The sequence below is a fragment of the Xiphophorus couchianus genome, chromosome 12 (assembly GCF_001444195.1).
Source record: "Xiphophorus couchianus chromosome 12, X_couchianus-1.0, whole genome shotgun sequence".
Taxonomy (NCBI): Eukaryota; Metazoa; Chordata; class Actinopteri; order Cyprinodontiformes; family Poeciliidae; genus Xiphophorus; species Xiphophorus couchianus.
In genome coordinates this window covers 16,777,508-16,793,705 of record NC_040239.1, presented here as the reverse complement: position 1 = coordinate 16,793,705, position 16,198 = coordinate 16,777,508, and the positions used below count along the sequence as shown (strand labels likewise).

Genomic DNA, 16,198 nt, shown 5'->3' with positions numbered 1-16,198 from the left:
TAAATAATGTCTTTGGTTTTTAAGCTAAGCTGCATTAACCCTCCTGTTATGTTGCGGGTGAAATTGACCCGTTTTAAAGTTTAAAAATGTATTTTTAAATAGTTTGAAGTATTTTTTTTTTTTGCATGAAACTTTTTCTATTTGCCGTAATAGGTGCACTCTACAAAATTTTATCATTTTACACATTTGTAACCCCTCCCCCCCGCATCTACTTTTTACATAAATACTGTTTGGGTCAATTTGACCCGGCAATCAAGTTGAAGTGTAAAAAAGATTTTAAAAAATGTCCAATTCTATACGTTTCCTTGCAGCTATGAACCATATTTCACTACACACACAGAAACACACCACACACATACATGCGCATGTGCACGCCCACAAGCCCACTTTCTCACTATTCTCTTTACTTCACTAGGAAGGAAACTGCGAGAAAGCAGGTGTTCATACAACTTTTGATGGGAATCGTTTCTGTTCCCGTGGACAAACTCCACCCACACTGAGTGGACACTCAGCCGAAGTGGAGGAAAACATAAATACTGTCTGCATCACTCATTTGTCTTGATTTTAATCAGCGGGTCAATTTGACCCTGAACAGTATGTGTGTCTCAAGTTCAATTATAAAAATCACCCATTGAAAAAAAAAGGGTAATATAAAATTTTTTACCAAAAATCAATTTCAAGGAAATTATAGTTTTTTTGTGTCTAGGTTTTTTCCAGTAGACATAAAAAATGTAAATTCCATTTTTTATGTCCAGATGAGTAAATGAGTAGGTTGTCGTCATTGATTCTTAATTTCTGAGAAATAAAAAACATCATTGCACAAATATTGATTGAAATGGTTAGTGTTGGAGTTAATAATCAGATACAAAAATGTTTTGGAGGAATTTTTTGGTGTCTGACACTATTGCATGTTTAAACACTCCCTGGGTCAAATTGACCCACGAAAATCTTTGCTGTAACCTAGAAACGAACATAACAGGAGGGTAAAACTGTATTGATGTTTACAAATCAATGTACAGGATGAATATTTTTTTAAAAGACGATGAAAGAAAAACTAGATCTTTGTATGTTGATTATTTCAAATCAACACTAAGACGAACACTTCAGGAAAAAATGCCAACAAATTGACGAGATCAATCACTAAAATCAAGAATGAAATTTATCTGTGCAAATATCTTGCTAAACCATAAATAAGACAAAACTAACTTACAAGTAACTGTTCAACAAGATAGAGGAGCTTCTTTAAAGTCAATAATTCCTTAATATTGATGAAAAAGTTCCAGTTCCACCGGCAGATTATTTCACTTGTAATGTTTGAAAAAGTCTTGTTACAAGTGAAATATCAATTTCTTTGACTAAACTTTGACTAAACCTCATGCAGAGACAGCAGGTTGAAGTTCACATTCGTTACAATAAAACCAGGCCACAATGTATTTAAATCAATAAGATATAAAAGCACTTAAACAATCAAGGCTTTTAATGGCTTAATATTTATATGTGATGAATACTGTTACAGAGATCCAGACAAGCTTGCATCATGTTAGGGGTTTATATTTTATTCCTTTTTATGTAAATAGAGGTCTTTATCCTCCAACAGCTTTAGAAACATCTGCAGTCCACAAATTAGCAGCAGCAAATCCACATCTGGCTTGATCCCAATACCACTCCCCTGAACACATTTTTTTGATATTCTACTGCTTCTAGAAGGAGAGAGCTAAACGCTGTCTTTAATTATAGCTCCAGTCTCTCTGCTCCAGTGGGATTGTGTGCATCTCCAAGCAATCGTGAGTACAAAGGCACCGTCTTGTCAGCACACTGAAAGTCTCGACTAATGTTGCACGATATAAGGAGAACATGATACTGTGATATTATTAAATATTGCGATGATGGCATCATCATAATGTCATGATTCTCTCTGAGCTTTATGGTCTTTGTCGCAAAAATCTACATCAGGTCAATGAAACCCAATGAGGAAAACAGTTTTATGCATGGCACCTATTGCAATAAGGACTTTATTCCATTTAAATTGTGGTCCCTGTAGTATCAAGATAAAAAATGTGTTTTACAAAGTTCAGTGGTCACTCTCTGGCCAGTTTAAAAATGGCCACCCAGTTATATAATGGATGTTTTTGCATTATGCTGCTCATTTTAAGGATTGTGCAGTAGCAGCATGCACAAGAACCATCAATCCCTCACAGAACCTGGAGCTCAGAGGTCATGATGTTGATCCTGGCACTCTGCCGCCGCTCTGAGATCTTTCACATCTGTGACTGCGAGTCAGAGAGATGGATCATCAGTCAGTGCAATCACTTGACCCAATAAATTAAAATTTTATATCTTTGCTCCTACTTTTGAATGTTTTTAGTGAGGACTCCATGCTGTATTTTTATTTCAATTTCTAATTTTGCATTCACAAGGTTTTCATTTGAGGCAAGATGAACAAATCTAGATGAGAGGTTTTAAGAGGCCGCTGTTGCGTCACATCTTCCTGTGTGTATTAAACCTTAAGCAAATACAAAACAGAAGATGTCTTTCAACAACCTGCAGGTTTGATGCTCAGAAACAGCTGGATTTGTTTTCGGCAGCCAGACGCCATGTCTGCTTCGCATTAATGCAGGAATCTATCTGCTGTCGGGCAATCTTTTTGTGGTTCCTATTACTAAAGGTGCAATAAAGATAATATGATACGATGCAATAACTTATGTTAAGCAAAAAGTTTCATTTTATTTTTCTTTTCTTGCTTCAAACAAGATTAAAATGTCCTAGTCTGGTAAGAAAACTCAAATGATTCCTTCATGGAGTTGAAGATGAAAGTCTAGCAGTCCGACCTGAAACTGATGGCGCTGGCGTTAAATTCTCCTTCAGCCTGAACTGATTCCAGACATCTAGTCGCTGTCTATTATTTAAGCCGACTCCAATAAACGGTTAGTTTGAAACAACGAAAGTCACTAAAACATCAGGGATACAAATTTTAAAAATTACTTTTCTCTCTCTGTCTTTTGTAGGTAAACTGTCTCTATTTAAAAGATTTACTGATTTCTACATGTACAGTGTTGTGATTTCTTCTATTTATTTTTCCACACTTCAATTATGTATACTGCTCAAAAAAATAAAGGGAACACTTTAAGTGTGAAACACCTGTTTAAGTGTTCCCTTTATTTTTTTGAGCAGTGTATATAATCAAATGTAGGAAAATAACCCTAGAAAGTAGAAAATGAACCTCTGGTTTATCTTGGAGGCAGTCACAGATTTGTCTATGGCGAACTATGAGTGTCCAGATCCGGTTCTCAAAGGCCGTCATTCTGACAGGTTTTGATAAATCAGCTGATTTAAAAGGTTCAACTAAATCCTCAGCATGTTAATGCTCTGCAGAGGCCTTTGATGAACCACCATTTGATTCAAGTGGAAAGAACTGAAACCTGCAGGATGCCGTCTCTAGAGGACTGACTTTTCAGATCACCATTAAAGGTGTAAAGCCAGAAAACAGGATGTTGACACCATGGCAAAAAGAAATGTACTCTGCCCTGACCCATTGGGGTACTGCACGTTTAATACCAGTCACCCCAAGACATACACAGTTAGATAATAAAATACATGGCAAGATAAGAAACATAATGACCGTAATTTTGTAGATTTTCACAAATGTGTATCTATCAACTAAGGCTTTGGTTCTAAAAATATATATCCTTTAATAAGTCCATCAGCAACGAATTCGTCACCCAGCATAATTCATTTCACCAGCGGATTAAAATAAAACATGTTCCTGCTTGACCTCAAAACTCTGGGGAGTTTTTGTTTCTGCACGCTGCTTATATTGGCAGACAGACATATTTACAATGAGGAGATGATAGCATGCTCTCACAGACTTCTCCGCATCTCTCTCAAGTGTGAAGCAGTGAAATATCCGGGCAGTCTTGGATTCTTCTGACTGCTGCATCTTAACATTTCCTGTGGGACAAACCCTCTGAGCTTCGCTGGATAGCTTCATCGCAATTTTATCCTGTCTTAGGAGGGCTAACCTGAGGATCAAATCATTTGTTATGATTAGGGAAGTGGACAAAAGATACTCGCTGAAAGACGCTGAATCATAAGGATAACTAAAACAGAAGTGAGGACAGATTGGGACCTTTTCTTGCTGCACATGTGCTCTGCAGTCAGTTCATTTGTAGCCCTGGAGACCCAATAAAGGCAGGTTTACTGTTTGCTATTGAAGCAGGATGTCATCCAGAAGGGGAGCTGACCCAGCTTTCAGTTTAAAAGTTGTTTTTTTGGCCCAGGATGGATGAGTTTAGTTACCAGCGCAGTGTTATTTAACTGGAGCATTGTATTTGGTTGTCATGGATTTTTTTTCTGCAGGAGACTCTATTGTTTTCGTTATTTACGTAGGTAATAACGGTGAAAATACATGGGCTATTAAAGGTCTCACTTAGCAAGAGTTTACCTTTTTATGCTCTCACATACAAATCACACCACAGTAGGGAAATTACATTTGGCCAATGTGGCAGCATACTTTTCAGACCAAACTTGAATAAACAGGCTGTGTGCTGGACTTAACTTGTCCTTGCTGAGAGAAAGCTTTGACTCATTCAGCACCAGCGCTTGACATGGGGCAGAGTGTTTAGATAAAAGTTTGTAAACTGGCCTTCTTGCTGCTTGGCTGCAGCTCAGTCTGGGAGCCCCAATATGTGTAAACTCCTGTATGATTACCTGTATGGTAATCATCGCGGTCGGAGTGAGACGTCTGCTTGCCAGGATTTTTGCAGGATGTTTTTGCAGAGGGCAGTTTCATATAAACTCTACATAACGTTCTGCTGTTACCGTCAGTGCAGTTGGTCAGTTCGACATCTTTCACTGTTTAGTCTTTTCAGCCCTTTGTTTAGATACTTTAGTCTCAGTGACTCTCTTTGAGTAATTTCTCAGCTTCCTGGATCTAGAGAGCTTCAATATTCACAATAAATGAACGTCATGTTACTTGACTTTAGGAATTTGACGATTTCCAAAACATTCATCATAAAAAAAAATCTATTTGTGCCAAATCTCGTTCCTTGGAAGAACGTGTTATCTTGAATTGTTAATAAATAATTTTAAAGACTATTGAGCCATTTCTATAACATTTAGTATTACAACAATATGCTCAGTGTTGGAATGGAGTTGGAAAAATGTCTCCACTTTGCTATTTAGGTTTAGCATTAGCCTCGCTAATTTGAAGTTGATGTTACTCGGTTTGCCCCTCTTTTTGTTGCTTTAGAGGAAAAATAACTTATTTCTGCTAAATGCTACATAAGCAGTCATGCACAGCTTTAGACAGGGGCCAACAGGGGCCAGTACCCTTGTAGAACTGGTTTTGGTTCTAAAGAGATAATACAATATCTATTTTTATGCTGATATGTGCTGGCACAGAAATTGTAACTCAATGGTCCATTGGACGAATTTTATTTTTTATCTTCACAGTTTTACTCTAAAAAATTAATTAGAAATCAAGGTTTTGCACTTTTAGCTTCAGCCTTGAGACAGGATCACAGTTTTCATCTGCTAGATCAAAGATCTGCAACCTCTGAGAGTTTCATTGTTTCTGCCGTCGTTTGTTGAGGCAGCAGCATCAGAACCAGGGACCTCAAAAGGCTCAACAACCTAATACAGAAGGCTGGTTCTGTTCTGGATGATAATAAATTGTTATTAATAAAATGCCCTTTTAATTCAAAACAAAATCAAACGTAACCAGAAGAGATTTTGATTATGCTCACGTTTTGTGCGGTCAAAATTAGGAAGAGAAAACCCACATTGTTGGAGCACGGTTTTATTTACTGCTCGGATAAAAACAAACAGATGTACTTTCTTTGGAGGAGTTATTTGTGTTTGCTTGGAAGCGTAATCAAGCAAGAAAGAAACAAAAAGAAGGGAGGCTAATTTGCAGAAAGGAAGCAAAATCAATCCCAGGCCTAACTTTGTTACAAAATCAGTGGCAGTAACAAAATAAAGAGATTGTGTAGATCTCTAAACCTTGATGAAAACAGTAAATACAAATTACAGTTGCGCTCCTTGCTGAAACCAAAACACACATGTTGAGGGGTTTGTGGGAGTTTAGTCCCCCAGTCCATACATGTGTTTATGGTTGTGGAAAAGCCTTATGTGTCCCTCCATCTTTGGGAGATGCTGCAAGACGATGGGTTACCTGTGTGGCTTTTGAGGAACTGTCTCCATTTCCTCTGCACAAAGCCAAGCTTCTTCCCAGTGGGGGTTGGAACAAATTTGAGTTTCTGTTTTGCTTGTTTTGTAACCTCATATTTGTTTGTGGCAGATGATTTGATTGTAGTTTCTTCAAGCTATGAACTTCTAGCACTTGGTTAAGCCAAATATAAATCTGGAGATGAGTCTCTGCCTCAAGTAAAGGAGTTAAAGTGTCTTGCTCAGCAGCGATGGATTGGGAGATTTCTAGCCCAACTGGGACTTCGTCTGCAGTCTGATGACGCTGCTTCCATGTTTTGTTGTGAAAAACGAGCTGAGCCAAAAAGCATAGCTCTCAGACTTACCGGTCCATCTGGATAATTATCAAAAGAACAAGATCCCAGACAGGAATGTCTAAAATGAGCTTCCTCCGTAATGAGGCTGGAACTATAGATGGACTTGAACCGTTGATTCAAAGCGGTCAGTAGAGACGGTTCAGACATCTTGCGTCCCAGTAAGTGTGAAGAGACTCCTGAGCAGACTCAGGGCTCACTTCCAGGAATCTCCTGGGATCCACCAAAATGAAGTTTGCTGGAAAGACACGACTTTCCCTCATGAGGCTGTTGCTGACGTGAACTAATATGGAAAAGTGGACGACAATAAAATGGATGAATAGGTGTTTCAAAACGGCCTGTAAAACTTTATTTTTAATTAGGGTTCTTTTTTAAGTGCAACTGTTATTTATAATTGATTTAATGAGTACTATTAGAGTAGAAATAGGTTCAGGTTGAGGCTAAGTGGTTTGTATAAATGAATATCTGACTGATTGAATGAGACCTTCATACAGTATGTATGCAAACATGGCCGCCTTGTCTACACCATCAGTGTATAGATAGTTTTTACAAGTAGGACGTTTTGCTTTTGTGCTCTGTTTTATGTCTCTCTTCTGTTAACCAAGAAAGAAAAGATGCAACATTTGGATGTTTCTGGATGAAAAGCCAGATGAATATTACCAAGGGATTGTACAGGAGGAGCCTCTGAGGCACTGTGCCATTTTTAATATAAGTGAGGAGTGTCAGCCTCTGCATCTGCTGCTTTCTAAAGACGTAAATGTTTGTGCAGCCCGTCCTGACCAGATTGTTTGTCAAATCCGCGTGCTGCAGTTTGACAGCGCCCACCACTAATTTTAGCCACGCTACACAAACCGCAACAATGTTTGCTTTCATGCCAGAGTTTTAACCGTTTCCATTTTAACAATACATCTAAGGGTTGAGTTTTTTCTTTTTATAACATATGGAGAACATGAAGGTGTTTTAATCTTTTTTTTTTTTTTGCTCTATTCTGTAAAAAATATTTTTATGACTCTTTCTGAACCTAAGCCCCTCTTCTTCAATTTCCGCAACATCTTGCTACAAACAGAGTCCCAATAGAAGAGGCAGATCTATTCTGACCAGTAATTAGACTTGAAGGTGGTGAGTGCTTCTCAAACAAAGCTCAATTTGCCTGTAATTACTAACTAGAATTGCCCTTCAGGTACTTCAGACTGTCTGGTCCTGCTGTCTGTCGTGTAGATTGCGAACATTTGTTTTTCCATGGTGAAACTTGCTGGGGAATCTAATAAGCAGGAAGCACTGTTTCACTGTTGTGTAATTAGAACCCAGTTCCTGCTTGGGAGGGCCGGTCAGACTGAGACTCCTGTCACTGACATCAGCATCGCTAAAGGAATGCGTTGGAAAAACAGAGAGAGTGGAGAAAGAGTGAGTGAGGGAAAAGGTGAGGTAGAGTCAGCTCGACAGAGAGGAGGGAGGAAAGGCTGGAGACCCTCCTTTTTCCTGTGGAAGATTAGAGGCTGTGTGTGTGAGCACACCTGGATGGGCTGCAAAGACTGATGTAAGTACTGCAGTGTAGACAGTCGGAAAGTGAACACCCACATGTACACTTAAACAGTTTTATTTACTTTGGGTGCCGATGTTTTGAAACTCTGCAAGCGAGGTACACGACCAAAGATTTTAGAGATGATCTTATTTATATAAGTTTTACACAACATAAGACACCATATTACATTCAGCTTAACAACTAGACTGCTTTTTCCCATTTAAGTTTTAGTTGTCAAAGAGGGGCTACTAAAATATTTAAACGGTTTGAATTTAGGCTCGTTTGCTCAGCTATTCAAAAGCTCTGCATCTGGTTTCTTGAATTCAATTGATCTACAAGACAGGCAAAAATTTCTTGTTTTTGAATTGTGACAGAAACAAATCAAAAAGTATAGAAAAAGCAAATGTAAATTTAGACAGCTGGCAATATTTATAGTCAGTAAGAAGGTAAATCTTCTGAACTAAATTGATTCAGTTGGAAAACAGTCTAAAAAATGGCTGCACATTTTACAGACACTTAACATATTGATCAGATGTTTATCACAAGCATGTATGCAGCAAACACTTTGGGACTTTTAATGATTTATTTGAACTTCTGGGAAAATAATAACCACATTTTTAAAAGAAAATGTCTGCAGTAATTTAAATTAAAAAAACCACTTATTGTCATGAATATCCTACTGACGTCATTATGGTTGAATATTTGAGCATGTTTCTTGGCAGAATTGGCAGAGACCCAGTTATAATGTAGATTTCATTCACAAAGCTCATTGTTGTTTGGCTTTAGCTACTCCAAAACCAGTTTGATCTGCCTTGTCCTTTTCAAATAATCATCTTTGTCCACATTTCAACCATCAACCTCTTAATTTGGTTTGTCTTTTATGTCAATTAATTCAAACTCTTTGTGAAATGCATCAATACCACTGACAGCAAAACAGACCCATAGCATGATGTGGCCACCACCATGCTTGTTAGTTGGCTTAGTGTAGAAAACCTTACTGTGATGTCGACAAACATACTTCTTTCCAAATAGCTCAATACTTGCCTGGTGTGATCAGACCATTTTCCTCCTGAAGGGAGTTTTGGTTTGTCCATGTAAGAAGAATTGAATGGTAGCTTGAAGTTGGCCATTTTGGAGCAGTTGCTTTTTTCTTCTTCAGCACCTTATCAATCCAGGATAATGTTCACATTGCTTCACTGTGGTGAGCGACATCTTCCAGTTTATAAAAAAATGCAGAGAAAGATCTGGCAGAGTTGATCCCAGACAGTGTTTTACAGCGATTCGTCGCGTCTCGGATCTTCCCTCCTTTCTGCAGAAAAGACAATTATTGCCTCCGGTCGAATCTTTGCTAGATAGGAATTATAATAAACCTATCAACCCTACTTCTTTTTAATTTGCTACTGAATATCTTAAACAAATTCCTTTCATATGTGGAGGAAAGTTACGTTCGGATGATAAGATCTCAGATAAGAAATGTCCTAATGAGCCTCTCCTGAGCCCTGACCTCAACCCCATTGAAAACATGTTCCCCTAACATTAACCTTGTCTAACCATTAAACTAGTAAACCAGGGTAGCTAAATGTTTAGTGAAGAGTAGCTAAATATTTAGCCAAAAGTTTCCCAGAAGCTTATTGAAGACTGAAATTGGCGTATGGTGAAGGTTCAACATTTACCCAAACATTAGTAGTTAAATGCATGAATATGCATGTACCCACATCCACAAATGTATTATATCCATTATTGGTGTAAGTAAACTGCTGTGTTATAAAGTAACCAGATGAAATGTGTTTCATTCATGTTTGCTTTGGAAGTAACTCATGTTTCTGTGAATGGTGATGATTGGGTGCTACGGTGAGTCTCCCTCCTTTATGTTGCGTGTTGTTGCTGACTGATGAGGTGAGATGTGTGCACACGAGGTGAAAACCTCTCTGACCTCGCATACTCTCGCCTCAGTCCCAGTGCGGGTTTGTTTGCCACATGTTTTTGGAGCTTGTCACCCAGCCTTATATAAAACAACGGATGTTACCTGGCTTATGGGGTGCGCTTGTTTTCAACTCAAACTCTGTGGAAGTCTGGATATAACTTGGGGATCAATTGTCTGACCAGCTGTTACAGGAAGATGAAGCTTCTTTCTCAACTGAAATTACAGCTGAACCTCCCTAATATGAGCTCTCAGCCTCACAGACCGCTTGTTTCTAAAGTCAGGATATGACGAAGTCTGTTCAAACATTTAGGCGGAACACTTAATAAAAGAAACTGAAGACCCTGGGAAAGAACTGTAAACACCGGGGTCTAGATGCAGGTTTTGTTTCTTCGGATGACTTCCAGGTAACCCGACTGAGACTAGTCAACAGAATGAGAGGCGAAAACATTAGGTGGATCTGCTCTAATACACTTCAGTACCAGCTGGCATATGTCTGAGTCATTCACTGAGGAAAAGTGTTGGTCCTGCTGCCCATGCTGAGGAGAGGGATACATAATCCATCTGGCTCTCTCTGGTAATTGAAATTCTTTACATGAAGGCACAGCTTTACATTTCCTAATTTGTTTAAACTTTTTGATTTAAACTCAAAATCTGTGTACTTCATTAGAGTCATTTTTCAAACTCTCATAGTTACTTTACTACACATCTACATCCCACCAACACTTATAAAATTAGATGATTATTTAATTCATATTTCATTATTAAACACGAGGAAGCAATGCTTTTAGAATACAAGAGGACATGGTCAAAATCACGAAAAAGATGCAGCGTTTCAGACTTCAAATAATGCAAGGAAAACAAGTTCATAATCATTTAGAAACAACAATACTAATTTTTTAACTCAGGAAGAGTTCAGAAATCAATATTTGAAGGAATAATCATGAGGTTTTCAATGGAGTTCAGTGCAGTGGTCTCTTAATTTTTTCCAGACCAATATAATTTTTATTTATCTCTTGTTTTGAGAGGAAACAATAAAAAAGGATCTCTCTGTGAACAATTGTTTAATGTAAACAGACCTCATGTCTCTGTGTTGTGTAAAGACAGCAGCAGACATAAGTGTGTCTGGTACTGAGACAGAGACAAACGCTTCCCCTCCTCGCCTAGCTGTCAGTCCCTGGTCACTAATGATGCTGCAGAGCTGAGCTCAGCTAATCAACCAGACAGAGATGGATCAGTACTGAGCTCTCTGCTGCGTCTGCTGACTGCAGTTTGTGGTTAAACATTTCCTTCAAGAGCTGCTGCCCCATTGTGTGCATTAATCTCCAACGGAAAGCTCAAAGCGCATAAGTCGCCTCTCAACAAGAAGGAGCTTAAAAGTACCGCTTAAGCAATTTGAAAACGTCTTTATCTAAAATTAGTGAGAATCTGGTTTGTTCCCCGCAGAACAAACCTTTAACAGTTCAATCAGAGTTTCCAGGACAGTGTGGAAAATTCAAAGAAGCAGAGTTCATTTTTGGTATTTTTATTAAATTCCAGTACTTTCTTTTTTTTATTATTTCACACAATGTCTTAGCTTCTTTGGAGGTTAATCTCTTTGCTACAACAGCCCCATGAGTCATCTTTCATATTTTCTTAACCACACGTAGTAATTATGAAAGTGGAAAAGATTAACTTGGTGCCCTCACATCTTACTTGTTATTTTCCAATATTCCGTCAGGAGCAAAGACCATGCTGGGAAGTGAATCTCTGCACTCTGTGCGTGTTTGAGATAAGAAAAGGTGCAGTCTCCGGCCTGCTGCACTCTCTACAGGGGTATCTCTAATGAAGCGCTCTAGCTCGGTTGCTGATTGGACACTGGGGTAACTGGGGCCTGAACAGGTCAAATACATTATCACATTTCTTCGACCCCTTGAGTTGGGACAATTAGTCAGTGCGATCAAAGAGACGATGCAGTGTAATGATGTTGTTATTGGCCAACAGAGCAATGGATGTCGGTGATCCTCTGTCTGTGTCTGCAGAGGTGCAGATAAACACATGGGTCTTGGTGCTGCAGCAGAGTGGGAGGGCAGCGGTTTTTGTGTCAAAGCCTAATTCCTTTCACAAAAGCTTCAGTTTGGGGGAAGTCGATCTTCTTTACTTCTAAAGGACAAGAGGTTCTATTGCAAGGGGAGGAGTAAGACCTATATTTCCGGCCCAGATCTCCTCCTTTTGTAATTGAAAGCAGCCGTCTACATGAGCCGGACTCTGCGGGGAGGCTCTGCGGGATGTGCTCGCACATGTACACACATACACACCTCCCTTTGTCTCCGCAGCTTTCCCTCATGTGGACTGACGTGTGAGACGGGCGAGAGAGGAGGGGAGACTGAGTGTGTGTTCTCCTCATCTCAGCGCAAGAGTTTATATTGTTACTGAAACATGTAAGGAGGGCCATGCAGAGCTCATGCCATAACATTTCAATCTCAAGTTGTGGATTGTTTGAGTCTGTCTACACATGTAATCCGCTGAGAAATGCCCACAACCCCAAACATTGAAATCATGAGCACAAAGGTGAGGGCAGTGGGGATAATTGGAGCAGTCTGAATTTACCCTGAACCATGTGCATTGTGTTTTAAACTTTTGGGTGATCACTCTCACTGCTGTTTCTTTGTAAGTTTATGTAAAACGTTTATTTTTCCTGTGTGATAATAATCTCTCGGATTTCCTGCAGCGGATTACGGCATCTGCAGCTATGTCAAGTGAAGCTGTTTAAGGGGAATATGGCTCTATTGCCTCAGCTGTGCGCTGCAGGTGCTATTTTATAGCTTCATTCAGTGTAGCACTTGGCATAGCTGGGGCACTGAAAGGAAAGACATGCTTCCTGGTGGCTAATGAGGTTCTGAACCCAGCCTCTTATTTGTTTTAAAAGCACCTGGGCCAACCAGGGCAAAGCCTGCCTGGACAATGGAATCAGTCTAGCATTTCCACAAAAAGTCTTCCCATTCAAAACATCCCAGAACCTCAGGACACAAACTCCTACACTCTGTAAAATGAAGGAAAGACAGAATGAGAGCTGAGACAGCCCATTCTCTTCTCACAAAGGGATCTATTGTTTTTCTTTTTACATGCCTCAAGTCCCCAACCCTGCAGATTAAAACTGCATAAAGAAACAATGGAAAAGGAAGACAACGTAGCGAGGACGCAGCAAGCGTGCAGTTTGAATTTGAGAAATGCAACACAGAAGCAAGCTGATGCACTCAAAGTTGATTTCGACATTTCTTTTCTCCCCGGGAAGATTTGACAAATTGAAAGGTTTCCTCTGATGGATAGAAAACAGCACATGATGAAATAAACTACACACTGACCTCCGCACCCCTACACGTTTTTAATTGTCACATTCCAACCATTAACATTTTTGTACATTTTGGGATTGTTTATTGCAGAACACAAGGTAGCATTTAGAGGGAAAATGATGCATGTTTTTAATTCTGCTACCCCTAAATAAAATACAACACATCTCACAGCCTTCAGAAGTCACCGGCAGAAAGCTTGTGCATGATTTCTTCCCAGCATAAATACAGTATTCAGTGAAGACCTCAGGGGTTTGTTAAATCAGAATCATATTTCTTCTCTTCATTTGCAAATTTGCTTCATTTTACAAAGGGAGGGTATGTTTGCATTTTGCCGCCATTTATCAGGGATGTACGAGCTTCCAAATCTAGTAATCATGTTTTAAAGTTTAAAGAATTTTTTGAAAAAAAATAAATAAATACATTTTTGTCCTTCATCACAGATCCGGGGAACCTGGCCGTGGCTCAAGAGGCAGTCAGGAGAGCCTCCGCACTTCGCCGTCCCCCAGCACGAGCAGGAGAGGCCCTCTCAAGTAAGAGATGTGAACATCTTCTTATTCGTATAAAAAAAAAACAAGATAACAGATGCATCAATGCCTGGATCCTGCAGCTGAAGAAATGTACTTTCTGGCTTTCAGGTTGTCTGAACTGCAGTCGAATCACAGCTTTGAGTGAAAAGCTCAACTCATTGGAGGCAAAGGTGAAAGCTGTATCTGAATCACTGGGCAAGATCCCAGGCCTTTTTTATTAAAAGATATTATCAAATTACCTGTTTTTTTTTGTTGTTTTTTTTACCTGTCCCAGGTGCAGCTGCTCACAGCGCCAGGCAGCACGTCACATCGCCACCTACAAAGTAAAGGAGAAACGTCTCCAGAGACCTCGCTGCTGATGGGGGCCGTGTCGGCTCAGGGAGCTCCTGGTGAGCAGGGCCCTGCAGGTAACCCATGGCGTTCTGTGATGATGAATATGTACATTTTACTTTATTTAGAATCTAGCAGATCATTTTTTCTAACTTTGTCAAAAAAACAGCCCTACCTTCCATTCTTTCAAGCTAATATGATCATTACTTTCACTCCCGGTTATTTCCTCACATCCTTTTTCCTGCACTTTTAACACTTGTTTCCGTTCACTAAAGCAAGATCCTTGTGTGTCTACTCTGGCATGTAACGCGATTAGCCCAGCACATCAAAAACCACATGGTCTAAAAAACTGTTAGGTATTGTTTAGTCTAACTAGTTTATTAGCACAGATTTTATTTACATGAAATTAAACCATTAGGGTGAAAGTGGATGTGTTGCAATCTGCTGCTTTGAGCACAATTATACACTTTTTTTCTGTGTTTTTCCAGCAAATACTTCTGTTTTTGTTGGAGAAAATAGTTTTAACAAAGTGGAAGCATAAAACTGCAGCATGAGGATATTAGCAAAGTGGCAGAAGTTTTTTGCTGAAACTCTAAAGATGATTGTGATTGTGTTTAATTAAAAGCTTAACTATGTTTCTTTATGCCAGAAGGTTTACACAGTTATATCAGACCAACCTCCAGCGGCTCTATGGAGATACAGCGTCTCCATTTATAAGTGTATTGCAGATTATGTCATACGTTAACACAAAGCAAAGCACAAATGTGAAGTAGAAGGAAAACTTTTTTTTTTTTTTTTAAATTAACAAATACAAATCCATAAGATGTGATTAGCATTTGTATTCAGCCCCTTGTACTCTGTTGTCCCTAAACAAAATCCACTCAAAACAATTGTTTGGGCTTGAGATTCTCCTGTCAGCAGGGCAACGACACTAAACATACAGCCGAGCTATAGTGAACTGCTTTACATCAAAGCAGAGTCATTTGTTAGAATGGTGTAGTCAAAGTACAAGCCTAAAGAAATATAAATGGAGCTTCAAAGACATTTTTCAACAATTTCATTCTCTAGATTATGGCTGCTCAAAATATTCAAATCTGTCACCATTGCAACATCAGTGTTCAATAATAAAATCACAAAGGACTGCTTAGATTGAAAACCAGCTGTCATTTGATCAGACTTTTATATCCACTTTGTAATATTCACACCGCAGTAGCGGGAACTATAATCTGACACAGATTATAGTTCCCAAGATACTAACGGTCACAGAGGGAGTTGGAAGCATAATTGAGAAAGAGAAATATCTACAATGTATTGTTTATATCGTCCAGCTCAGCTCTAGATGTGAAAAGTTGGTAGAGTCTTACCTAAAAAGACTTGCTGCTGTAATTGTAGCAAAAGCTGGTTCTAGAAAGTATCAAAACAGATAAACATGCTACACTCAGATTTTTGTTTGAAATAAAAAAGAAACGTCTATTATTTTCCTTCACATTTATGCTCTGCTTTGTTTTGGTGGATCACATAAAATCTCAGCAACACAGATTGAAATTTGTAGTAGCTTCTTCTAAAAAAATGAGGAAGTAGTCGATAATTTGCTGAGTTTAGTTTGGTGATATGAATTAATTCATCTGCCTGACAAGTTGAAAGAGCTCAAAAAAACTTTATATTGTTGTTTTTTTGTTGTTGTTTTAAAGAGCCTTTGTTTTCAATCATAATTTAACCTAATGTTTCGTAATGTTAGCATCCAGTCAGAAACTACAAAATTTAAGTTTCTGTAAACAACAGGCTTATTTGGCATATTGAAATCAACATTTCAATAATACACTATCATAAGAGCAATATTACTCTACAGACATCTGTTGCTTTCAGAGGAAAGCTGGACAGAAATTGATTTAATTCCTCCAAGGATTTTACACTTCATCTTCTCCAGGTGGCTTGAGCTCAGATTTTTTCATAGACATGAACCTCCACATAAAGGCATCTCCCCGTTTTCCTTCAGGTCCTCAGGGTGAAAAGGGCAGAGATGGACTTCCTGGCAGAGATGGTGAGTT

At 38.9% G+C, this 16,198-nt stretch overlaps 1 protein-coding gene across 4 annotated transcripts in view; it reads left to right on the top strand.

The window, feature by feature from the left end:
• The window catches only part of emid1 (EMI domain containing 1), a 67,316-nt gene that overhangs the window by 34,371 nt on the left and 16,747 nt on the right, over positions 1–16,198 (top strand). For all 4 annotated transcript variants that reach the window (XR_003597586.1, XM_028033940.1, XM_028033941.1 and 1 more), the window contains exons 4-7: positions 13,734–13,823; positions 13,929–13,990; positions 14,095–14,227; positions 16,147–16,191. Coding sequence is in view for 3 of the 4 variants with exons in the window: in XM_028033940.1 (XP_027889741.1) it covers positions 13,734–13,823; positions 13,929–13,990; positions 14,095–14,227; positions 16,147–16,191 (330 nt within the window). In the remaining variant the exon portion in view is untranslated. The remainder of the gene's footprint in view (positions 1–13,733; positions 13,824–13,928; positions 13,991–14,094; positions 14,228–16,146; positions 16,192–16,198) is intronic.